The sequence below is a fragment of the Rattus norvegicus genome, chromosome 3 (genome assembly GCF_021556685.1).
Source record: "Rattus norvegicus strain SHRSP/BbbUtx chromosome 3, alternate assembly SHRSP_T2T, whole genome shotgun sequence".
Taxonomy (NCBI): domain Eukaryota; kingdom Metazoa; phylum Chordata; class Mammalia; order Rodentia; family Muridae; genus Rattus; species Rattus norvegicus.
Window position 1 is genome coordinate 91463612 of NC_141536.1, and position 17760 is coordinate 91481371.

The 17760-nt window shown below is 51.7% G+C and overlaps 1 protein-coding gene across 9 annotated transcripts in view; it reads left to right on the forward strand.

Moving 5' to 3' along the window:
• The first annotated feature begins 1571 nt into the window (after positions 1–1571).
• The window catches only part of Pax6 (paired box 6), a 28789-nt gene continuing 12600 nt past the window's right edge, over positions 1572–17760 (forward strand). For 2 of the 9 annotated variants that reach the window (XM_087649522.1, XM_087649532.1), the window contains exons 1-5: positions 1572–2378; positions 9034–9256; positions 13020–13100; positions 13464–13524; positions 17024–17154. In XM_087649522.1, the coding sequence (XP_087505648.1) occupies positions 13515–13524; positions 17024–17154 (141 nt within the window). In that variant the 5' untranslated portion in view covers positions 1572–2378; positions 9034–9256; positions 13020–13100; positions 13464–13514. 9 annotated transcript variants of the gene reach the window in all.

Below are 17760 nucleotides of genomic sequence, written 5' to 3' on the forward strand. Positions count from 1 at the left end.
GTCTCAGGCACTGAAGGGAGGCTCTAGCACCGCCGCCCTCCCCCAGTACTGAGACTTCTGGTAGGGTCTCCAGAGTTCTGTAAGGTTGATGGCTACCCGGAGAAACAGACTCAGGCCCGTGGCTACGCTTACCAGGTGGTGACCCCAACGCCCGCTCCCTCCCAGCTTTCAGTGTGTGCCGGGGGCAAATAGAGAGCGACTTCTGCGTTGGCCTGGAGCTCCGGAGGGCCAAGGTCTGGCCTCGCCTCCACCTCTAGCCGTGCTCTCACCCGGCCCTAACGAGCCCTTTATTGACAGATAGATAAGCTGGCGAGGGCTGTGGCGTTTCCAGCTTCGCTCTTGAGCACCCTGCTGTGTTGCAGGGATCCGCACAAGCTTAATGGCTCCAAACAAGCTCCAGCAGCCCTCGCTGCAGCCTCCGGTAGGAACAAGGGGTGGGTGAAAAGCCTGGGACAGACACAGAGAAGCTGGGAAGGCCTATCCGAGGCCCAGGACCCACCAGTCACCCATCCCCCAAGGCAGATGGTGGACTAGATGGGACCGCAAGGCATTTGAGAACGTGACTGGACGAAGTTCTGGCTGAAAGCTAGGGCCTTACGGAGAAACTAAGTTTTAGGAGATGGTCAGTGGGGGTGAAGAGAGCAAAGGCTTCAATGCCACTTCCCAAACTATCAGGATTCTCGGGATGAGTGGACCACTCTAGAATCCAGATCACAGGACAGTGGTTTGAGGGGAGTAGATGTTGGAATGGAAAAAGAATGGAAGGCTTTTGTAAATAAGAATATCTCTGTTGGGACCCATCCAACACGTTCCCTTTCGCCTTTTCCACACAACCAGATCTCCAGGCGTGATGCACTCCGCAAGGTGGTAGAAGAAAAGAAAAGGTCTTGCTGAAAGCTGGTCAAATCTGAAGGAGCCGGCCAGCGGGCTGCTGGAGCGGACCTGGGCTTGTTGCAGAGTTCCACACCGGTGCAGGTGTGTCGGGGGTGGAGCGAGAGCCTGGAGAGCGAGCACCCCAGCACCACTAGCGCAAGACTCTCTGCCTTCACCGCCCCCATCCGGCCATTGAGTGCAGGCTCTAGCCCTCGAACCTTCCTCGCGTCCAAGTGCTCTCCTCCTGGTCTCCACACGTGTACACCCTGGTCCACCCTGACTATCTCCCAGAAGTTGCCTGAAGGCAGTCCCATTCCCTTCCTCGGTCCTCAAGAGTCTCCCGCCCCTCCAGGATCACAGTCATTTCCAAACTCCAGACTCAAAGCAAGCAGAAGAGGGAGGAGAATGAAAGTTGAGAAGACCTCGAGGCCAAAAGGGCAGGGATATCGACGCGGGTGTAGGTATCTATTCCAAAATAGACAGGCTTAGCAAATCTAAGCCGTCTTCAGTTCCACAGAGGGTGTGAAGACCACGGGATCAGTATCTGGAGAGCGTGCTCCAATTTCTTCATTCACTCAGCAGAGGAAGGGGAATCTTAACCTCTGAATCGTCCATGTCCCCACTTTTGCCCCTCTAGGCCACAAAGTCAACAGTTAGCCCTTAAGTCAAAGATAAATACCATCATCTACATTTTCTACATGAATGGAGCTTTTCAGTTCCACTGGCGAGGGAAGCCCGGGAACTCTGGCTTTGGGGCTTCCCTCAGGAAATAGCCAACAGGCCTTCTTTTGGCCCAGTTTGGAAAACGAGTTTGCTCATTGGCTGCTGGAGCCAGGGTCTGTGCCCAGCTTGGGACTTGTGAAGCAGGGGCCAGGTAGTGTTATCCACTAGGTAACCTCATGAAAAGAACTTGCCAGAGGTTCCTTTCGACCCCTCGTGGTCTTCGTCCCTCTGATGAAGTGACTCCCCAGAGAACCTAGGGGCTGGCTAGGGGGTCAGTTAGATAACCTGGCTAGCCTAAGGTCTGGGACCGTGGGATCAGAGTATTGGAAGGGCCCTGAACTCCGGAGGACCTGTTTACTTGGAAGTAGGGGGAGGGGGGCTTAAGCCTAGCCTCAGGGAGGATAATACCAGCCACAGGCAGGCTGGGCCTGTGCAGTTACCGGTCAGACCCCGGAAGACTCTTAGGATGGAGCGAGTCAGACTCTGAAGAGAGGGAGTCTCCCACCGGGCCGGAGAGCTAATCTGCGGAGCTGAACCCAACTCTGGCCGCCGTGACGTCACGCGCGCCCGGCAACCAATGAGGGCAGCGCTGGCGTGGATATTAAGGAAAGTTAGCGCCTGCCGGAGCACCCTCTTTTCTTATCGTTGACATTTAAACTCTGGGGCAGGTCCTCGCGTAGAACCCGGCTGTCAGATCTGCTACTTCCCCCCGAGAAGCGACTGTGAGAAGTGTGGGAACCAGCGCCACCAGGCTCACCTGCCACCCCGCCCTCGGCTCGCAGGTAACCGCTCTGGCTCTAGCCAGAACTCACCCCGCTAGTAGAAGCGCCCTTCTCCGCCGTCCACAACCGGTGTCTTCAGGTCGTAGAAAGCCTCCCCGAGTAGCCCCGGCCTTAATTTTTTTTCTTTTAAAATGAGGCTTACAAAGATGCGGGTGGGAGGGGAGAAGGGAATGTCTTTGAGAAGCATGCTTTTTTGTAAAAGTAACAAATTGTTCTGGTCTCTAGAGTGGACTTCCTGTCTGGCCCTGAGCTGGGAGTAATGTGGGGTATGGGAGGGTGGTGGCTGTGGCCGCAGTCAAAAGAAATCTCTGAGATCCCAAGAAAAGCAGGCGGTGGGCATGCAGTTTGCAACACGCCTTCCCCGATGCAATTAGCCACATTCATGCTTGGAGAAGCCTCGCGCAGAATTCGTGGAAGCACCCAGCGGAAGGTCGGGCGACTTAGGACAAAAGTTTCCCCCGAGGTTGTGTAGATGTGTGTCCCATATCATCGAAGTCAAAGTCTTGGGCTTCGTTTCCCCCAAGAGGAGCACGGGACGAAAGAATGCTGCCCTTCAGAGCTAGGCAGCGCGCAAAGGCCCCAGCGTGTGATTTGAGCTTCCCTTCGGAAGACCTAATAATTAGCGATTCTCACTGAGCTAGAATGCGGGCTCGGGTTACCGGGAACGGGTTACTACCAGCGCGGAGTTCTCTGCTTCAGCGGGAAGCGTGTGGGCTCCAGGGGAACCCGGCTGCTGAGTGCCCTGGTGAGAGGCACCCAGCCACGCTCCTGCTCCAGGAAGGCCAGAACTTTGCCGAAGTGGATCAGGAAAGCGATTCCCCAAACTTAAACTAAATGGTGTTTCCTCCGGGTTGGAAAAATCTCTCAGCCAAGCCCTAAGCTTACTATAAGACGCTCAGGCTGGCTGAGTCGGGGCACAGCAGTAACCCACCGGAAATTTGAGGAGGCCATATATCAGGCCTGGCCTGGATCTCACCCACTCCCACTCGTGCTCCTGGCGCCCTCTCTCTAGACTTGCTGGAGGCACTTGTACAGCCCATTTGGATCTCGAGCACCTGTGACAGGTGCCCAAGAGTCTAACTGAGCAGAGTCCCCTCTGCGCGCCTTACATAGAAACGAGGCCATGGGCAAAGTGGCCACTGGGCTGAGTACCTTACCTGAACGGGGGTCCTCTCCTTCGTGAGTTTCTTATTCCAGAGCTGAGCGGTGAGCAGTTTGCCCGCTTCGCAGTAGGAAGTGGACCTTCTCCTCCAGTCATAAATCAAACCCAGCCATCCTCGGGCCTCCTCCCTCATTAGAGATGTTTATTGGAGATTGTGTTTATTCGGCTGTCACAGCGAGAAAACGCGGTGACATAATTACCTCTGACCAGAGTCCTCGCCCTGCGCCCAGGGCGAGCCAGGGACCTCCTCTGCTGTGGTCTCACTCCGCTGCCCTCCTTGATCAGAGGACAAATCGAATTGCTGTGTCTATTTTTTTTCTCATTTGAATTATTGGAGAACTTAGTATTCAAATTTCTTCAGTGTCCAGGAGTTTATTTATTGTAGACTTTGAAAGGAAAAACAAAAAGAATCCAGCTTCTCTCGGAGAGAGGAGAGAGGAAGAGACTGAGAAAGGAGAGAGAGAGAGAGAGAGAGAGAGAGAGAGAGAGAGAGAGAGAGAGAGAGAAAGAGAGAGAGAGAGAGAATGAGAACTTTCTAGTGCCTGGGCCAGACCCTACTCCTACCTGATGTAGTGGCAGATCTAGAAGGATAAGAGCCAGTATTTGTTTGTGGTAGTATTTGTTGCTTCACTTTTCATTCCTTTTCTTTTCGGGAGGAATCTGGCTTCAGGGCCTTGAGACCGGAGTTCGGACAGTCTCCCAGGATCTCCAATAAAACAACCAGTTCTTGATCCTCATTGCTTGTCCCCTGACTACCAACCTCCATGGTTTTTTTTTTTTTTTTTTTTTTTTTTTTTTTTTTTTTTTAACCTGGTGGGGAGGCTTCAAGTCCCCGTCTGTGAGACTGGGCTAGAGAATGATGAAAAGTGTCAAATTGTTCTTTCATGAAAAATACATCGTTTTTTGGAGGAGTATGCACTGACAAATATCTGGGATTCCAGCTTTTGATCCCTCCCTACTGCCACCTCTGTTCTCCAGTCACTAATAAAACTCACATTGAGCCCCTTAGCGCCTTGATTAACAGGCAGATTAACTCTTACTGGGGTTGGGAACAGCTTGTCTCAATCAATGTCATTTTAAAAGCCTGTCAGGGTGAGCTTAGTTCGGTTCCAGGCTGCTGGAGTAAGCCAGCCCTGACATTTGCTCTCTCTCTTTCCAAGTCTCAAAATCCTGAGCACCAGGCCTGTGTGTTTCTAGCTCCTGGACAAAACAAATTGCAGGAGTCAGTCCCTGGCCTTTATACAGACAGCTGTTTAGACATATTCTATAAAGTGAGGTGACCTTAGCTAGCTTTTCATTTGAAGCTGAACTCTTACCTCTTTAGTGCAGAGGTGAGAGGGAAAGGAGACTTGAAGGAATATCCTGGGGTTGGGGAATGGAAAGAGAACTTTCCTAGATACCCTATCTGTAAAAATCTCAAAACGAAGGGATTTCAGGGTGTCCTATGCATTTGAGACTTTGAATCTAATTTCAATATAGACAGCTGCAGGATGCAGAAGAAAGCAGGCTTGAGAGTTAACTCGCCTCCCATAAGAAAGCTCTTTGCTGGGACACCGGTCTGGACAATGCTGGGTTTAGGCATTTTAGTGGTGGGCTGGGAGGGAAATGGAGGAGGAGAGATGCTGCCCTATATGAATAGAAGAGGACCCTTGATCGCCCAGATACACTAACCATTAGGCAGGAAGCAAGGAAAGGCAAGGGCACTGTGGCTTTTTCCAGTCAAGCTACATACACATAGCTTGGAGACGCCGCTGGGCAGTTGCTCGGCTCTCCTCTGCTTCTGTACTGTTCTGGGCTTTGGCTAGGCTAGCCAGTGAGCAGTATTCGGGTAGGTTGCTGGGGAAAGCAGAACGAGAAAGCCCCACGCCAGGAAGGTACCAGGAACTGGGTGGCTAGGGTGAAGACCTTGGCGTTTATGACCCTTTAATTTGTTTGCCATCCTGGCAATCCATGGAATCCATTCTTTAGGGCCTGCACATTTGGGGTTCTGTGTCTCCCGCGTTTATCGAGACCTTCCTTCTCCCAAGAAATGCATCCTCGCCCTTCCCAGTGTGCCAGCACCGCATCTCAGCTAGGACCATTCGAAATGGGAGTTTGGAGGTGTCCGAATAGAATACTGGTGGTTCTGAGGCTGGGAGGCTGAAGCACATTCCCCGGAGAGCTGGGCACTTCTTTGCCTCGCCAGGGGCCGCTCTCGGGACAGAGACCTGATGCGGTGGGCACAGGCTGCCAAGGACTGTTGGAAGTGAGATTCTGAAGGGGTCTCACACTGTCGTCTCCATTCTGATTAGAGAGCAAATCTTGATGCCCCCAGCACCACTCCCTCCACATCAACAGCTTTCGGTTACCCGGCCCCTGCTAGAACACTCCCACCAGAGGAAAAAGGTCCTTGCACCGGCAAGAGGGTGGAATGGAGGAAAGGATAGGAAAGAGTAGAAGTGAAAGGCGGGGAGTGGGAGGTGGGGGCGGGGGTGCGGATGGGGGTAGGAACGTGAAGTGCAGTTTAGCCAGCCTGTTTATCCTTGCACTGGAGGACAAGTGAAGTGGGCCTCCGACGTGTTGAAAGCCGCAGTTAAAATGGCGACCCGAGCATTTGTCTCAATTTTACCGACGCCTTGTGCCTTGGTTTTAGCCTCTCTCCTCCCAGGTCTCATCCCCACAGCAGGTGCTTGGCAGAAAAGAGGATTCACCAAGGACAGGACAGAGAGAGAGAGAGAGAGAGAGAGAGAGAGAGAGAGAGAGAGAGAGAGAGAGAGAGAGAGAGAGAGAGAGGGAATCTCCTGGCCCTTTCCTTAAACTTTAGAAACTCTGCCTCTTTCTGTTCCTCAGCTCCCCTCCCCAAATATTGACACACTAGACGCAGCCAAGTCCTTTCAGTTTCTTGTTTGTGCACTTTCCAACAGTCCCACCCGAAGCCCCCATCTCCACCCAATGACGTCAGCAGCATTCACACCAGGCTCCTAGCTTCTTCTGATTTTTTTTTTTGTTAAAACTTTTCTCTGAGGTGAGGTGGGGGTTGTGGGTGGGAGAAGGGGCTGATTGAAAGAGGCAATGCCCTAGGGGAAAATAGCAACAAGATTATGACTGCCTCTTTCTTAGGCAAAGCTTAAGAGGGTGCTAATCCACTGGGTTGCTAATTGAGAGGTTGTAAAAATGATATTGGCCGCCTCCAGTTGGGACAGTCGTTGGACACACTCCCCCCCCCCATCATCTTGTTTCTTTAATGCTTGCTTGAGATGTAAAAGCGGAGAAAAAGAGAATGCAGACTCCTCTGATCTGGAACCTGAACTTCAGGCAGGACTTTCTGGGAAGCTCTGAAAGTCCCGGTCCTACGAAATCTTTCACTGGAGGCCACCAACTCAGCAGTAGCGCCACCTCCTTAGCCTCTGGCCAGTGTTTCTTTCTAGCTCCGATCCAGTGCCCTAGGTCCTCCGGAACGAGCCCAGCTAGCCAACCACCTTTCCCAAGCTGAGGAGATGAGCGGTTTGTGCTAACCCACCTCTGACTCGGGTAACGGAAGGCCTCTTCTGTTCCCGGAACTCTGCTAAGGCTCCTTGGTGGTACTGTATTGCTGGGTCCCAGGCAAGGGCTAGACTAGGATGACCACATCAGGCTCAGAGGCAGCCTGCAGCGTCCATCTGGTTCCAATTCCCACGGGGACTCGTCAGTGCAGCCTGCCAGAGATAACTGAGTGAGCAGACTACTGCTGGACGCCGACTTTCGGTTCTTTCCCTAAGTCAAAAGAATCAAAGGATTCGGTGGTGGCTTTCGGCCTCCTTGCCTCAGCTTTGCCAACTCCACTGCCCTTTGCTGTGTTCTGAGTGTGTTCCGGATCTCAGGCCTTCTACTTCTCAGCTCCAAGGCCCGCAGGCTGCGATATAGCTCCGGACAGCGCAGGACAAGGCAGCCGCCTGCTCCCCTGTCACCTAAACTGCAGACTCCGAGGGACGTCTTTGGAGTGTACTGAGGTGTATCCTAATGTCCGGCATTCAACAAATGGACTTCTGGTGTGTGGTCAGAAGGGAAAAGCCATTTACTTACTTTCCTCGCCGTTTTTCTGGCAACAGTTGAAGGGGAATTGCCTCCGTGGACTGAGCTGACCCAAGAGAAGGGAGTCTTGGCGGGAATACATAAGCACCACACACAGATAACCGGTTCCTCACAACGACACACGTTGACACACCAAGAAAGCCGGCGGGGGCACACACTCGCAGAATCTCTCCCAGCATTGGTCAAACCCCACCCCCACCCTCAGGCTTCCACTACTTCCCCTCCCCTCTTGTCTTCCCCTCCTTTCGATGGCCTGGAAAAGCAGCCGCACTTAGTCAACAAATGGCACGTGGGAGAAGTTGGAGAGTGTTTGGTGAGGACTCTTCAGAGCTTTTCACAAGAAGCCTCTGTACACAAAGTAAGTGGCGTGTTTACTCGGGCCTCTCCAGGCTGGGGCAGTGCGTCCGCTCGGCTGAGCACGGTGGCTTCGGGAAGCAGAAAAGAGAAAAGAAAAGGCCAAGGGTGCGGGAATGGGGTCGGGAAATGGGCAGGCTCGAGAGGCCTGGGCTGGGGCGACCGCCGGGCCTCGCTGAGTTCTCGGCCTGGAGGCCCTCTTCAGGCCTAGGCATCGTTGTGCCACCATCGCCGGAGTGGGGGTTGCTGGGATCCAGGGACACTCCCGCCTCTTTTCTCTTGCTCCTAAAGGTCAGGTGGACAAGTGAGCCGCCACAGTTGTACTTTGTGTCCTGGGGACAAGACCAGGGTGGGTTAGGGATGAAGGGTTAGGGTGGACTGGGGTGGAGAGGCAGGCCACTGTACAAGAAAGGACCTCGTAGAGATGATGAAACTTGCTACTTCCACGGACTGGGAACCCCTGGCCCAGCTTGGGGTTACGGGGACAGCTTGACTTCCAGCTCGGAAGCCTCCATTAGAGTGATCAAGTTCGGGGCCGCAGCGCTGGCTGCTGAAGCGCGTGGAGCCGGAGACCTCGGCGAGCGCCAGAGCCTGGGAGCGGGGGCCCAGCGCTGGAGAATGAAGCCGGGACCCACCGGCAGAGCCGAAAACAAGTGTATTCATATTCAAACAAACCGACCAATTGCACCGGGCAGGGAGAGGGAGCATCCAATCGGCTGGCGCGAGGCCCCGGCGCTGCTTTGCATAAAGCAATATTTTGTGTGGGAGCGAGCGGTGCATTTGCATGTTGCGGAGTGATTAGTGGGTTTGAAAAGCGAACCGTGGCTCGGCCTCATTTCCCGCTCTGGTTCAGGCGCAGGAGGAAGTGTTTTGCTGGAGGATGATGACAGAGGTCAGGCTTCGCTAATGGGCCAGTGAGGAGCGGTGGAGGCGAGGCCGGGCGCCGGCACACACACATTAACACACTTGAGCCATCACCAATCAGCATAGGTGTGCTGGCTGCAGCCACTTCCCTCACCCACACTCTTTATCTCTCACTCTCCAGCCGCTGACAGCCCATTTTATTGTCAATCTCTGTCTTCTTCCCAGGGATCTGAGAATTGCTCTCACACACCAACCCAGCAGCGTCTGTGGAGAAAACTCTCACGAGCAACTCTTTTAAAATACCGTCATTTCAAACCGTTGTGGTCTTTAAGCAACAACAGGGGGGAAAAAAAACCCAAAACAACAAAAACCAAAAAAAAAAAAAAAAGCCAAACAAAACTCTTGACAGGAGCTTTAACAACGACGAAAGAGAGGATGCCTCTTAAAGGTGAGTCCCACTTCTTTCTTCTCGATTTCTTTATATTTCAATATCCTAGCAGGTCTCTCCCTCTCTTCTTTCCTCCCCACTCGCCGGTCCCCTCCCCCACTACCACGCCGGGAGAATTGGGCCGGAGAAGTTTCCACGCAGGAGCCCAAACTTTCTACTTCCAGCGAAAGCCCGCGTCGGAGGGCGACGGTTCGCGAGCCGCAGCAGCGCGGAGCTCGGGGCAGCCGGCTGGCTCTGCACCAGCGCAAGTGCGGCTGAACCTCTCCGAGAGCAGCTAGGCTGCAGGGCGCCCCCGCAAACCGCAGCTCTCGGCTTCAGCGCCTCCAAAAGCTCACGGTCAGCCGAAAAGGACGAAGAGGCTCCTCCGTGCCCCAGGCCGCGGAGAGCAGCCACCGGCGATGCTTTTGTCCAGCCCCGGCCGAGCCAGCGCGCAGAGAGCGCCCAACCAGCCGACTCTCCGCGCCGCCTCCCGCCAGTCCGCGCTCCGGCTTTGTGCAAGATCCTCCGGGGCCCAGAACTGCCCGCAGCGCCAAAGGGTCATCGCGCCCTCCGCTAGCCGGAGCCGACTGGATGGGCATCACGGCCGGCCGTGCGCCCGAGGCCACGAGGAACTGGGAGCGAGCGCGGGCGGTGAAGGAAGCCGCTAGGCCGAGGCGGTCGGACCCGCTCTCCGAGGGAGTTCCGAGCCAATCCCAAGGACTGCCAGCTTCTATCCACCCCCCAGGGCCTTCGCCTCCAGCCTCAGCCGAGCGCTGAGCTCCGATTTGGAAACAAACGCCCTAGCTCTCCCGGCTTCCCACAACTCTTATCTTGCGAAAGTTGGTGTGTTCCTTGTCCTGTGGACTCCCACCTCCAGCTCTTGGTGGGTATTTTCCCGTGTCTCCATAGACCAAACTGTGCCCCGTGTTGCCATCTCAACAAGTTTCGAGCTGGAAAGGCGGCTTGCTCCCCTCTTTCGAATGTACTGATATTTTTCTTTGTGTGGCCTAAAGGGGGAAAAACATCTATATGAAAGCTCTGGCTTTCCCTCTCCTCGGATCACGTCCTCTCCCAGCTAATTAGTCTGAGTAATTCGAGAGCTTTTGGATTCTAAGACCCCAGGAGGAAAAGTGGCTTTTCAAAGTTCAGAAAGTTGTTGCCTCTTTCCCGGGGCAGATCTCCTCTGTCTCCCTGAGTCATAATAGCCTCGAATTTTAGCAAGTGTAATTGAGGGAAATGGAGTTGAATTTCAAGTGGAAATGCTTTCTTTTTCAAGTGCTAAAAATCCTGGCCTTTCATTAATGAGCTTTCTAAAAAGTTTAAAAACAAAGTGAATGTTCTCTCTCTCTCTCTCTCTCTCTCTCTCTCTCTCTCTCTCTCTCTCTCTCTCTCTCTCGCCATTTTGGATGTCAAACTCGAACTTGGGAAGGGTTGAGGAGATAGGATCAGAAAAACAAATGAAAAGATAAAATCCTTGAAAGCTTAGCAAGTTTATCCAAGAGAAAGTAGTTGTTGCGACTGGCAGAGGGAGGAGGGCGGCTGGTGATCTTTTGCATATGTTTGAAGGCGATTGATGAGTTATTATCATTTGGCCCTGGAGGGTAAACTTTGTCGCCCTAATTGCTAATTTCTAGGAGGGGGTTCAGGAGGAGAGAAACCAAGTTTCTCCTAACGCTTCAGCTGAAGAATGTAGGAGTGGATTTTGAAATTTAAATAATTAAAACAATAGCGTAGTGTGAAAGCTCTGGTTTGGGTTTGGGTCAGGGCGTGGGGACAGAGGTCCAGTGGACTTGTGGACTCAGACCTTGTGGCCTTGGAGATTTCTGAAGACTCCTTCATTCCTGATGCAGGTCTATGACCCTTCCAAGGCAATACAAAGACCTAGCCTAGGCTAGGGGTTTGGACTGAGGCAGAGGGGGTCTAGCTTCTTTAAGAACAGGACTGCTTCCGGGTGCAGGGTGTGCCCTGCTTCCCAGGGTGCTTTTGCACTGAGTGTTAACGATTACTTAGGTAATTAGATAGCTTCTTAGAGGAGAGGAGGGTGGGAACCAAGCAAAACCGGAACCTGAAGTGCTATCACCTTCCCACTAGCTTGGGAAACTAATCAGCTAGCTCTTGAGGGGATCTACTAGACAATTTTCTAAAATGGTATCACCGAGGTCAGAGCCTGGATGGAGACTTGAGGCTGTGTAAAAAATGTGGTTAGAGAAGAGCTTAGGAGGTTTCTGTTCCAAACAGAATTCCACCCTCCCCCCATACACACCTGCTGCCCTTTGAGTACTCTGTATAAGATGGACATTTTGTTCTGGGTGAGGTTTCTGTTCGTTACATGATAAAGATTCAGGAGCCAGCCTAAAGACAGGAGGGGACTTCAGGAGATAACCGCAATGGCGGTCTAGTCCTTTGCTATGTCCAGTCATAGCCAGACACTGAGAAAAATCTTCATCGTAGACTTGTTTTATGGATTTAAGCTGCCTCTCAGTTACTTAAAAGTTAAATCATAAAAGATCTTGAAGTGGAAACTATAATCCCTGGAATTCTTTGCAGGGCGGCAAAATTAATCATCATAGCCAAAAATGGGGGGGGGTGATTTCTTAAAAATAAAACAAAAATGAGATGCTGTGACTATTTCATTATTTTACCCCCGCCCTCTTCCCTGGGCAATCCTCTTGAATGGGCTCTTTATTGTAACTCTCCCTTTCCAATTGAGCTCCCCACGGCGCCCTTGTATCTTTTTACAACCCCTAACAACTCACACCAGTAACACAATTACCTCCAGATATTTATAACAAGAAATTACTTTACTATTTTCTCCACTTCTCTCCCAAGAATCCTCTTTTTGAGAGAAAGCCGGGAGGGTGGGTGGACTGGCAGCCTTGAGGGGCGCTGTCAGGACTTCCGTGAGTGGAGTTAGAGTTGTTGGTCCCTTTACTTGGACCTGGTGTTGTTGGGTTGAGAGTCTGGGATTTACTCTTTCGGTTTGGGGAAAGCCACAGAAGCCATTGTTTGGTGTCTGTAGACTTTGTGGACCGAGTTCACCTCTTCCCGTTTGTACTTTTTAAAGCAGTGAGGCGAGGTAGACAGGAGGTGTCACAGTACGGGAAAAGAGAAAGATCTAAACACCAAAACCGAAGTTAGCTACAATAAATGAGATTTAGGATAAAAAGTTGGGCTTACCACTTGCTCAGTCCGGAAGGAGCTGAGACACAGATTGTGGGGTCTGATTGGAAAGCCTTCTGGGGGTGTATGTATTGGGGAGGTTGGTTAAGGATAAAGCAGTAACCAAAGAAATTAGTTCTAGGGGTCTAGGGACAATAGTGGTGCTGAAATGCCTCAGGAAAGGAGGGAGCTTGGTCTGAGGCTCACCCAGACGTCCTAACCTGAACAGCAAGGCGTCACCAAGCCCTTCCATTCTCTTCCTTGGCAGATTTCAGGTACTCCTCACCGTCCCTTCCCAGCTCTGTTTCTTTTCCTCTCTCTGCTGTCTTGGTTTCTTAGTGCTGTCTAAGCCCTAAGTCCCCTTCCCCTGCTACTTGTTAGTTTTGCAAAGTGAGATCCATAACTCAAGATTCCCCATTTGCCGAAGCCTAGCCAACGCAACCTTTTCCAGAAGATGTGAATTTCTGTGGGAGAGGCCACTGGAAGCTTGGAGTAGGTTTGGTGTTTCAGGGCAGAAGGATCTAGCCCTAGATTCACTTTGGGTTGAGAGTGGGCCGCAGACAGTCAGTCAACCTATGCGCTGGGCCAATTTGACACACCTTTCTCTCCCTCTGTTTTGTCTTAGGCAGAAGACTTTAACTAGGGGCGGGCGAGCAGATGTGTGAGATCTTCTATTCAAAGAGTGGACATATAGCCCAGTTTTCAGGCAAGTTTTATGATGCTGTTTTGGGCTTCAAAATCTGAAAATGTTTTTAAAGACTATAGTTCAAGTGGGGAAAAAAATCAAAACTGGGTCATTGTTTCTGTTTCTTCCAACTAAAGGGCTAACTATTAAAAGATTTGGGGAAACTGATTGTGAATGTTAGATTATTTTATTCGAAGCTCATAAAGTCCATTTTGCTTGCATAGGAGGGCAGGACTAGGTGACCCTCAGATCGCCCCAAGCAGTTGAGTAACTCAATTTCTAAGAAAAGAGGATTCTCCAGTTCAGGCACCAGGTCTTCCCCAGTAGGAGTACAGGCCTACCTGTGCAAAAGCCCAGGATTAACTCCAATTTTCTTGCTAACAGAGCCACGTATTCGAGCCCCGTGGGATCCGGAGGCTGCCAACCAGCTCCAGCATGCAGAACAGTAAGTGTCTCAGGTCTTTCTCTGGACTGTTGGGCTGGAGGCACGCAGGCCATGGGTTAGGGGAGTGCACTGAGTCGTGGGCCCTGCTGAGCCCAAACCACTGGGAGGGAGGGAGATGACATGGGCTCTCTTCGGGCAGCAAAGAGTGAGCGCCAAGCAGCCCTCGAGGGAAGGCTGGGGGGCGTTTTGCTCTGCTGTGTTCTTGAAGGGCAGAGGCTGGGGCCTTTCAAAACTATTCGCCCGAGTTTTTGAAGCAGCCGTAGAGAAACCCCACTCCCCCCCCCCCAAATCCTGTAACTCATACCCCCTCCCCGCCCCTGCCCGGGCTCTGACCCCAGAGAGAGGGGCTGGGCCGAGCAGGGCGGGGCAAAGCATAGGCTTCTCCTGAGAAGGAGGCCCCTTTGGGCTTGGCCAAGACTAAGCGTCTCCTCCGACCCCAAGGGGTGGGGGGCTTCCCTCCCCTAGTCAATCTCAGTCCAGCTCCTCCCCTCCCCATCCTAGCTACAGGCCTAGATGAGAAGGGGAGTGGAGCACCCCGGGCTGGTACCCTGGTGGAGAAGTAAACCTCACAGGGTGAAGAAAGGAGGATTTACTGGGTCTGGGGAGAGAATGGAAGCTGTACCGTTCAGGAATTGGATAAACCTTGCATTAGCAAGCGCAACTGAGTTGGTTCTGGATAATCCAGGCTCCTGGTGCCTTTGATTCCATAGTCTTTGTGCCTCTCTTCTTACCTTTGCCCAGGCCCTTTGGCTCCAACCTTTGTGCTCAACCAACGGTTGTTGGTATGTGATTGAATTGAATCAGTGAAGCTAGGCCGGGTTAAGGGTGAAGAGTCTACACAGTCTTAATTAAGGCTACAACTATGCTTGGGAGTATGGCGAGGTTTGGGTCTCCTAGAAACTTGCAGCTGTGGAACTGGCCAAGCTTAGAGAGCCCAGCCGCTCATGATGCCACAGGACCAGGGACACTAAGCTCAGGAAAGTGAGCAAAGGTGTGAGCTTTGCAACTGCATTTATGCAGAACCTGTCAGATCCATACCCTGGAGTTCAGACTTCCTAGCCCTAGGTTTTCAGGTGGGCTGAGACGTTCAGTCCTGATCGTTTGCCGCTATGCTATGGTCTGGCTGGCAGGCCCAGAGGAGCACGGGTCGCGGGTTGGCCTGTAGGCTTTGTGCCGTTCGCTGGTTCCCGGGTGTGCACAAGGCGCGGAGCATCCAAATTGACACCATATGTTTTCGTATTAGAAGCTTTGCGGTCGAATTCTAGGCGCATAATCATCGCCACTGGGCGAGAACGCCAGCAGTCCCTAGGGAAGGGACACAATGATTGAGGCTTAACCTCTAAAGGGGAATTTAGAGCTATGTTTTTTCGCTGCCATTTCGATGCTGGCAGAAGCGCCCTGGCCCCGTGTCTCTCGGACCAGCACATGCAGGCTGTAGCTGTGGAAGTGCTGGACACCTTAGTTTTGCAACGAGGGATAGGGAAGGTCTATGATTAAAGGCCTTGTACGCTCTGGAATCTGTAGACTGGGAATTCTCTGGCTTTGCTTTTGAAAAGCTTCCCTTCGTTTCTCTGGGACGGCCTTTCTTTTTTGGGGGGGAAGCTTTTTTCTTTCTTTCCTTTTTTTTTTTTTTTTTTTTGCCCAGAGATGGTCCTCCATACCTGCATGGTAAATGAGATTTAGAAAGCCAAGGTAGATGATAGAGAAAATTTAGGAGAAACCGGAAGCGCAGGGTAGGCCTTGCCCTGTTTAAGAGGCCATCTCTTGCAATGTGCAACGTACCCTCTTGCACTGGCCCGGGACGGCCGGACCCAGATCCCTAAACGCCTGTCACTTCTCATCGAATTGAGGCCCCGCCCCCCCTCGGCGAGCTATAACCCTCCTCCAGCCTCAAGCCTCAAGCTACCCAGAAAACGCAGCTCCCCTTGAAGGGGAGACGAGTGCAGTTCATTCTCGTCTGAGTGATCTACAAATAGGGACGGAAAGGGTCGTTTTATCACGGTCCCGTTTGTCGTGACGATGCAATTTCCCGGAGCGGAGCACTGTCACAAAGTGACAAGGCTGCCACAAGCGCCCCGACTGATCTTTTCAATTAGCCTTCCATGCATGATCCGGAGCGACTTCCGCCTATTTCCAGAAATTAAGCTCAAACTTGACGTGCAGCTAGTTTTATTTTAAAGACAAATGTCAGAGAGGCTCATCATATTTCCCCCCTCTTCTATATTTGGAGCTTATTTATTGCTAAGAAGCACAGGCTCCTGGAGTCAATTTATCAGGAGGCTCCAAGGAGAAGAGAGGAGAAGAGAGGAGAGAAGAGAGGAGCTGAGAACCACATTTCCTGAGAGGGCTTCTGTCTAGACACGGGGCTGCAGGTTGGAGATGTCTGAGGAAGTGGAAAGAGGGGACTGGCTTTATTTTTATTCCTGTGGTTTCTGAGGAGGATAATTCATGGAGGCGCTCCTTCCCTCTCGCCCTAAGTCTCTACGACCAGACAATGGGAAGAGGTTGTGAGACAAGAGTGGAAGGAAGGACCGACCGGTGACACTGTGATGTGGTCTTTTTCTGTTTTGGGTTTCTGTTAATATTTGTATCCTTGGCTGAGGGGGAGGGTGGAGTTCAGCAGCGGAAGTAAAGCGAGTAGTGGCGGGTGGGAAGGCTCCTGGCTTCTGAGCACGACTTGGGGGCAGGCAGATCACTGTGTGAGTTGGGGTTCCAACCCTATTCCTGCTATGGAGGTATGGATTGGGAGTCACTAGCGACAAATTTATCTTTCTGGCTCTTTTACACACACACACGTACACACACACACACACACACACACACTCACACACACACTATGCTGTGTGCTGTGCACCTCTGCCAGAGTTAAATCACCATGCTAAGGTTTTATAACATTCTGCCTGGCCGTGCAGGGCTTGGGATTTGCAGCACTATTCTAACACTGCAGAGACTTCTGTGTGGACTCTGGTGACACTCAGAGGTGATGTAGGAAGGAGACTTTAAAAGCTTGATGTTTACCCCTTGTGGGTTCCAAGAAGGGCTGGGAGAGCTTATGAAGGTGGCAGTGGGCTCAGGGAACTACTGTGGTGATGGTGGTACTGGGTGGGTATATTCCTGGGTATTCTCCTGGGTCTGACAACAGTCCAATGGGTAGGTCAATTGTATTTGAAGCTGGGCTCCCCAGTACCCTGCATGGTTGGTGGTTCTGTTGTTGGGTGTTTTTGTTTTTGTTTTTTAAACCAGGACCTAATTGCTAAGGTTCACACAGGTTGGCAGGGAGCTGAGGTTGCATTGTGGTCTTTTCTTCCTTCCTTCCTTCCTTCCTTCCTTTTCTTCTTCTTCTTCTTCTTCTTCTTCTTCTTCTTCTTCTTCTTCTTCTTCTTCTTCTTCTTCTTCTTCTTCTTCTTTCTTCTCCTCCTCCTCCTCCTCCTCTTCCTCTTCCTCCTCTTCCTCCTCCTTCTCCTCCTCTTCTGCTCTCCTCTCCTCCTCCTTTCCTCAGGTCACAGCGGAGTGAATCAGCTTGGTGGTGTCTTTGTCAACGGGCGGCCACTGCCGGACTCCACCCGGCAGAAGATCGTAGAGCTAGCTCACAGCGGGGCCCGGCCGTGCGACATTTCCCGAATTCTGCAGGTGATCCTCCCGTGGCTGCCCTACTTGCAGCTCCCTACCCACCCTACCCCGCCCCTCGTCCCGTGGTCCTCCACTCTAAGCGTCCTCTCTTCATTTCTTACTGTAAACACTACTAATTATGGACCAACCCACCCTCACCTAGTCCATCCCCACCAACTTCCCTACCTTCTAGCTTCCCCTCTCCTTCCGCCACGGTCCCTATCTCTTTCAACCTCAGTCAGTTATGTAAGATAATTCATCTGCGTAAGAAAAAGAATGTGAGTGAATTAAAAAACTACATCTTTTCATTTGGTAAGGACATTCATTGTGGTAACAGTGTATAAACTGTAATGAGCTGAGTTATATAAACTGGGATAATTTCATTCCCCTCTCCCCATCCCGTGCTAACCTCAGATTTTAGAGATTTGTCTGCATCCACCATGCTTGTGAAGAATGTATATGGATTTTCAGAGGCAAATGCTATCTATTCCTAATTCACATTTGCTCAGTTGGGCAAAATTTTAAGGGAAAAAAAATTCGATTATTTTCCCTTTGTTCTTTAAAATCTAATACTGCTTTAAGCAAGGTCAGCACAAAAAAATTAACCTGACTTAGTTTTGATGCATC